Below are 8,050 nucleotides of genomic sequence, written 5' to 3'. Positions count from 1 at the left end.
CAATCGTTAAACTACAGCCATCACTATGAAACACAGCTGCAATAGACAAATTTTTATAACTCATAAAGCCCATCACACAAACTGCATGAAAATAAAAGGAAGATAAACTATTGGTTCATTCCTACAAACGCATTCAGCTATTTCAAAACAACTTTAACAGCTCACGACACTTATGAGAAATTCCACACTGCACACGAAATACGCAGCCTCAGTACATGCATAGTCAGTTTCTCTGATGCCACTTAGTGTAGCGATGGGAACATATGCACCATAAGCTTAGCAGGCATAATAAAAAGCTGCGCGCGTGTGTATTTTTGGCAATGTATAATAAACTACGTGGTCATGTTGCGGGGCCACACATTTCCGGCTTCCTTCAACGGTGCGGTTCAAAAACACCAATCATGCAGTTTCGATGTTTATTTAGCCCTCTTATACGTTTCAAAAATGCTACTGATGATTACGACCAACCAATGACAGCCAAGAAACGAAACGCAACCACATTTGATTGCCTCAACAATACTCGCACTCGTTCATACTTTTGTATGCTCGATAATGTGCCCATTGGCACAAACAGAACGCCATAGGCACCCGTCTCTCGCAGGAAGGCAGGTTTATACCGATTTTCTTAAAGCTACCCAAACGCAGTCTCGGATAATTGTGCACGAACGTATACTTCTTCGCGAGTCTCTGCAATAATGGTTTAATCATACCTGTTTACGCCAGGGGAAAAAAAAAACGCCACACCGCTGCTCCGTTCGTACCCCGGCAAGCTAAAGCAATGCGCGAATCGGCAAGGAAAGATACCTTACATTGTAAGATTTGGCAATCGTCTTAATAACGTGTTCGGCTGTATGAGCGGCCGTATCCGGCCAAAAAACACGCCGCATACGTTTGCACGATCCGCGTCGGGCCGGACGGACACCACGTAGGCCTGCGCTCAACATCGGGCGCAGCCTACGCTCACAGCAACAAACGAAAACACTTGCAACTTGTCACCGGTACTGCCGTAGACGAAAGCAAATCGCATTATTTCTTCACAAGGGTTGCGTTACACCGACACAATTTCCACAATCACACCAGAAACAGATGCAGCTTCGACGCTTTGCCGTTCTCAGATCGAGTTCGTTGACGACGTTCCGAGTACGTCAAACAGCCCACCAGTGCCACCACGATTTCCTCACGTACGTACAAACCACGACGCGGCAAGACACACACGGGACAGGTAACGATACGCGGCTTCTTGATGCACTACAGCACAATTCGTAACAAAAATCGCCTGCAGAGCTGTTGGTTCTCGGCAACCTCGTTGTCGCTCGACAGCGCAGCAGCGGTGGTGAAGCGAGCGCGGCCATATTGGAAGTAGTTCTCCTTTCAAACGTACGTCGCAGGCGTCGCACAAATGGCGAGACGCCATTGGTTGCGGATGAACACAAAATCCCTTTGATCTTGAAAAGCCGCTGCAGAGTTAAGCTGTCACCAACTATAGAGTGCGCGCTTTCCCACTCGTATCTCTTCCTCTTCTCCCCCCCTTTTTATTCCCTGAGCCCCATTCCCCCAGTGCAGGGTAGCAAACCGGGCTCTACACCTGGTTGACCTCCCGGCCTTTCCTTTCTTTTTTCTTCTTCTTCTTCATTTATATACAAATTACTATCGTGATTTGAATTAAAATAAGAAAAACGAGCATGCTTTCATGGAAAAAATAGATTTTCCACAGGACCCCTCTGGATGTGATGGCACTTCCTGGATCTCGGAATCCTCGAAGATGGACGCCTCACATTCGGACGCTGAGGCCAAGTCCGTTGGTTCTGTTTTTAGAGTCTTCTTTGAAAAGTAGGTTAGTAACGTATTTGACTGACGCTTCAATGAGGTAACGTTGGTCATGCGGCTCATTTTCACGTAATCAAGCGTGGACACGGCACCACTTCATCGTTGCCTAAAACGTGTCGAAATCTCCGATCGCAAAGAAAATCGGGCAGCAGCGAGCACAACTTCACCGGTCACCCCAAAGTAAGTGAATGAACACCGAGACGGTGTTTTCAGTGTTGCCAAATGTTGACGAGCAAAAGTAGCTAGATGGCAACGTGAAAGTAGCTATAAGTAGCTAAAAAATCCAGCAAGGAGCTAAAAGTAGCTAAATATTTTCAAGTGCTTCTTTAACATATTCTGGGTGTTTAAAGTATTTATTGGCAGCTGTATTTTCTTCAAGGGACAGACAACCGATTTTTGTCGCGTATATGTTCTCTAGCTCATATGAAAGCCAGCGTTGTATATAGCCCGGTAACCGCAAGCAATTTCAAAACAAATTGGCGGAAATAATTTTAATTTATTTCGGCGAACCACAGCGGAAACAGGTTTTACCTGCTTTCAGTGATTCCGCTTGCACCTTGTGCACGTCGCCGATTGTGGAAAACGAACCTTCTTTTTATTTAGCGGGAACGGGATGGTTATTTCAGCTCGTGCAGTACTTATTAGTGACAAAAACAACAGTTGTTTTAGCTTTCAAAGGTATATGAAAGATGAATCTCAAGTGGGGGGACACTTGCAAGGGGTGTCCCCCCCAGCCCGAACACAAGGGGGGTCAGGACCCCCCCCCCCCCCCTTTGATTTACGCCACTGTGTAGATGAATCTGGGGCTGCACTAAAATGTAGCCAACAAAGTAACAAACCACGTGAGCAAACCGCTCTGCGTCGTACGCTGTAATTGCAAGCTAGCGTGTACCTCCCATGTGACCGTTGTGCCACGTACTGATATCATGACGCCAGCAGAAAAATGTCTTGAATGATGAAAATAGCATGCATTTTTGGGCTACAGAGATGGCCTTACCAGGGAATCCAACAGAAGAACAGAGCAGAACAACCAAGCTGCGGCCATAGGCCAGCTTTACTGCACCACACCCTCCCACTCTTTATGTTTCAAAAAATTGAAAGGAACCAACGAACGCATTCTGTACCATAGAGGCACTTCAGAATTCAATAAAAAAGTAGGTTAATTTTAATTTTTTCGTGCTGAGCAAAGAAAATATGCTAAGTCGCAGTTATTTTTTCATTGCATAAAACTTAGTTATTTTCATTGTCTATTATAGTTTATTCACCCATGCGAATTCTGGACGCCATACGGAAATAAAGGGATCGTGCTGTCACTTACACCCTTCTAAATTTTTATACCGGGCAAGGTCGTGTAGAAGCGCAGACTATGTCATGGGATGTTACTTGCGGTTGTTCAGGTGCAGAGATAACAATGAGCCTTATGTCCGCAGCATTGAGCTAGTACTGTTCATATAGGGCTTTCTGCAGCGGTTTATTCCATTTTGCTGTGCACTTGTGTATCCTGCTAATGTCCCCGCGGGGGCTACGTGTGCATTGAAGAATTGAAGGAAGGAAGCCCACAATTACAAACTCCAAAACTACTAGTCGATGTATAGTTGCGACAACGTGCATAAAATGGCTTGAATACCGAGTTCTTGAATTGGCTACTCGTCGAATGCCCGAACAGTGCATCAAAAAACCCATGTCCACGAGCATGCGCTACACTCCTCCGGAAAAATAGCCGAAATTCTAACGCCACCGAGAATTTACGAAGTATTGTAATGAACTATCTTCACAAAGTGTCTATAAAAAAGGTGGATTAATACAAGACTTGAGGACAAATTTTAGAGATTACAATTTTCTTTCCACCTATTCGAATCTTGCAATTTCGGTTTCTGTATTTATACCCTGCGCATATTATCCCTTTTCCTAATTGTCTTTTTGAAGAGGGACACGAAAAGGGGAAAATATTTGTAGCAGCTGCTATAGTCCCCAACTGATCGGGAAGAGCCGTTTGTGCCATTTTAACAATTCCTAGAGCATAACGTCTCCTCACCGTATTTTTCCCTGGCGTGTTTCACCCCCACGTAGGGGTTCGTTCGTTATCTATCCGAGCTGAAAGCATACGAAAGAAATATCACGTTGTCAAGATATGAAAATGCATGTACTTTTAAGATCCAATGATATTATAATTGCGGTTAGGTAAACATGTCAGAATACGCAGGTAATTGCTATCATATTCCTGCGGCAATATTTCAGTTTTTTTAACGCGATTGTGTGTTAGCCATGCATTTTTGTGCTTTCTGTAGCAACTCTATTTTACGAGTTTTGAAGCTAATTGGTCAAAGGACTCCGGGGGTGGCTTTTATAGGGTTAGGATAACGGCAAATTTTAATTACGACTAATTTGTTCACAATATCGACATCTTCCCCTCGGAAAGAAAGGTGAAGGCAGCAAAGGACCCTGCACCCCTCTCCCCACCTCCGCGATATTGGGCCGTGTGCTGCGTTCTTAAACATTTTGCATTACCGCGCGCATAAAAGCGGAACGCTAGGGTATGAGCAGCTTGTGTAATCGTTTTCCTATGGCTGTACGAAGCTATTCTGCGAAAAGGGCGCCCTATCGACCCCTGTTATTAAGAAAGATCATTAAGTGAAGACCATTAAGCCGACGGAGAGATGAAATCACAAAATTCCGAGGCAAAACATGGAGTACGGCATAGCAAGACAAGAGCAGTTTGAGGTATATGGGAGAGTCCTTCGTCTCCACGCGGACACAAGCTGGCTGATGGCGACGATAATTACGATTATGATACATTTCATACGGCCATACGACATTTTCGATCTTTTGAAGAGATTAGGGCCTTCTAGATAAAAGATTAGGTCGGCGGACGCACCTGTATATTGTTAATGTATTTGTTTTGCATTAATTCTTTTGTGTTCCAAGTGGCTGATGCGTGCACTGACAGCGTCATTCATGGCACAGTATTTCAGTGCCACAGAGTGGGGGGATGTTTTCGCGCACTGGGCAGGGCAATACAACAGCAACAACTCCACAAATCGAGTGCTACCGAAGTGCTAAGAATATTTGACAACATGCCCAGGTTTCGAGGTAAGCAGACGTCATGAGCTCCAGGTATCCGAAACAGAATCGGTCGAAAAGAGGACGTTAAACTGCAGGCAAGAGGCGGGTTCTCGGAACGGAGACACGAACTGGAGAGGGGGAGAACGTGGCGGGAGACGCGTCCGCTGGCCTGGCGCCCTCCCTTTCCCGTCCGATACGTGCTCTGCTGGCATTTGCCGCCCCTTACTGCAACTTGACCACGGAGCACTGTGTATAAAAAGGTGCATGGGATGCAGTGGAGAGCACAACACCTCGTCCTTCGAGCAAGCAAGCCCACTCGAGCATTTTTTCTTCGCTTCGAAGCAGCACCCCAATTTCACCATGAAGGTGAGTCCTCATTTGTGGTTAGAGATCTGATAGAATTGGCGTCGGCTGTGTGATGCGTCTAGAGAAATCTTCGGACTTAGTCGATGCGCTAAGAAAACCGGAAACCTTCATAATCGCTGCGTTGAAGCTGTATTACATTTTTGCCTTGCTGCCTATAAATGCAGTAGTGATGATCATGCCCCAAGTGGTAGCCGGTTGTTCTGCATGAGCACGTTCACGATTGGGGTGGCATCTGCATAACAATGGAAAATCACGCCGGATGAAAATTAATGAGTCGAAAGTTATAATGGCCATTTCGGATAACTTTCTACGGTGACGACAAAATATTAAGGCAAAGCTTTGGTGTCCTCACTGATGCAGTTGTACCCCACTAGGCCATGCAGGAAAGGCAACTTTCTCTGACGATGATGATGAGTGATCGTGGCTGATGTGGAGGAAAATAAACGCTTCCCGTGGCCGGTATCAAAACTGGGTCCCTCGCGTTATGAAGATGAAGTCTATTTGATTGCTCCATTTCGACAGTGTCGAAGCTAACGTCAAGCAGCAGGTACCCATTCACGCCGTTCACCCCAAACCAAAATGTTAGGCGTACGGAGTGCACGCCCGTGAGTTGCTGTGGGCATTCTAGAAAAGAGGTGCGTACCTCCAGAGTAGCACATAATCGCAGTGTGGAACTGGCCAACCAAAGAACCCATCACGAGAAAGCTTCGCGTTCAACTATCGTCGTCGTTATACGGAAGGTTCATAATTTTCTTGTTCTAGCTTTAAATTGATATTCACTATAATTTCGAACAGCTTAATCGTTGCTGATACTGAGCCCTAGAACATTTTTGAAAGCCTCTATTTAGCATATTCGTGTCTGTTTTACGCTCGTATATATCAACGATGTCACCGGTATCCAAAGGTACGATTCGTTGTCTCTGAAAATATAAACGCCAGAAGATGATGGTAATGTTGGTCGTAAACTATTAATGGAGAAAAGCCTTCGGAAGTGACCACGGCCACTCTCGTATTGTCTGGCCTTGACGATGAGACCGTGTGAAGCTTCCGAGCGTTATTCTCAGTTGCCAGCTAAGAAGCATTTAACCCCCTCTTAAGGTGAACCCCGTACCCGAAGCAATGCGTTTATTTTTAACCCCGTCCGCATCTTCCATTTTCAGTTTTTCTCAACAACCTCCCTGGTGGCTGTAATGGCCTGCGTTGCCTTCGCTGAAGAAGCGGCCAAGGAGGAGAAGAAGGACGTCGAGGGTCGGGGCGGGGTCATCGGAGGACTCGGCGGTGTTGGCTACGGCGCTGGACTCGGCCCTGGTCTCGTCGGTGCCGGCCTCGGCGGCGCGGGTCTCGGAGGTGCCGGGCTGGTCGGCCCAGGTCTTGTGGGCGGTGTTGGGCTTGGTCACGGCGTAGGCCTTGGTCCCGGCGTAGGCCTTGGACACGGCGTAGGCCTTGGTCACGGCTTAGGCCTTGGTCACGGCGTAGGCCTTGGTCACGGCTTCCAGTCTGGATACGGCGGCGCCGCAGGGGCCCAGCAGGGCGCGTTCCAGGGCGGTGCTGCCGCACACAACGCCGGAGCAGCGGGATTCGCTGGCGGTGCCGCCGGCAGCAAGGTCAACTCGTACAACAACAACCAGGGCTACAGCCACAGCTCGGGATTCTCCTCCAGCGACGGCAAGACCTTCGGGGCTGGAAACAAGCAGGGGTCGTCGGGATTCCAGGGAGGCGCTGGAGGACACCAGGCGGGCTTCGGACAGACCGGCTACGGAGGCGCCGGTGGCGTCGGAGGAGTCGGCTACGGCATCCACGGATAAACACGCTGCTCGCCCCTATCGCTCATGGGGCCCTCTCAAGCATTCGAATACGCTGCAATGTTCCTGATCTATAACGGAAGCAGACCATAAGTCCTCGCTTCCAGTTCTGTTGCGTTTGTTTATAGCGTGTTTACACTCGCTTTATGAAAACGTTGCCAAATTAGTTGTGTTGTTATAAGGTTAATAAAATAGATGAGCAAAATTTTCCTTCGCAGTATTTTTTTTGAAGACATACCTCTAGGAAGCGTTGAAACACAGCGCCATTGTCGCCCCGTAATTACCATTTTCTGCCAAAAATGATTTCAGCGCTGGCTCCTTCCTGTATAGCTCACTGAAAACTTTGAAGGTCCGTTGTCCAAACCAAAGAAAGAAAAACATTTTCAACGTACTTACAAAGAAGTGGCTCTGTTTCTATATCACGGGCTGCAGAATACCTTTACCAACAGACCATGCAACACCTTCTTCCACTTTTTTTCGAAATCCCAAATGCTCGCCGAACGTAGTCAACCAACAAATCCACTGCTTAGATTAGAGGGTCGAGTACCCCAGCCAAAAACTACAATATCTGTGCCCATGAGATAATTTAGAAACTTGCTCAAAATATGTTTTTCTCTTTCCCGGTCTTGGCTTTCTTCGACCGCTGGAATTAAGTCATTACAGTGGTTTAGTGGCTATTGGCCGTCTTAACTTAAGTTGCAGCAATGAGCGTATTCGATAGCCGCTTTAAAAAGAGAGCCACACAAGCGAAGCAGAAACGGAAGGCATATCTGCTGCGACGAGCAAACCACGGAGTGCCGCTCCGTGCTGGCGATAGCTGTAGCTTTCGCAGGGCATCCAGACGCGAAGGAAAAAGTGAAAGCGTTCATAGGAAGTGTTGCACAGTTCCTTTAAGCAATATACCAAATCTTCTGTACCTCAAAAGAAAACACTGCATCCTTAAAGTACCTTGCGCGCGTTTGCGTGCGTACTAAGTGCCAAACTTCAAACTT

The 8,050-nt window shown here is 47.1% G+C and overlaps 1 protein-coding gene across 1 annotated transcript; it reads left to right on the top strand.

The window, feature by feature from the left end:
- Positions 1-5,107: 5,107 nt before the first annotated feature.
- Positions 5,108-7,267, top strand: LOC144179082 (uncharacterized). The gene is made up of 2 exons (XM_077707291.1): positions 5,108-5,256; positions 6,417-7,267. The coding sequence occupies exons 1-2, from the start codon at positions 5,155-5,157 to the stop codon at positions 7,059-7,061; spliced, it is 747 nt and encodes a 248-aa protein (XP_077563417.1). The 5' UTR covers positions 5,108-5,154; the 3' UTR covers positions 7,062-7,267.
- Positions 7,268-8,050: the final 783 nt, after the last annotated feature.

Source organism: Haemaphysalis longicornis, unplaced genomic scaffold, assembly GCF_048455015.1.
Source record: "Haemaphysalis longicornis isolate Haplotype H1 unplaced genomic scaffold, Haemaphysalis longicornis Haplotype H1 scaffold_1, whole genome shotgun sequence".
NCBI lineage: Eukaryota > Metazoa > Arthropoda > Arachnida > Ixodida > Ixodidae > Haemaphysalis > Haemaphysalis longicornis.
This window is presented reverse-complemented; position numbering and strand designations above follow the sequence as displayed.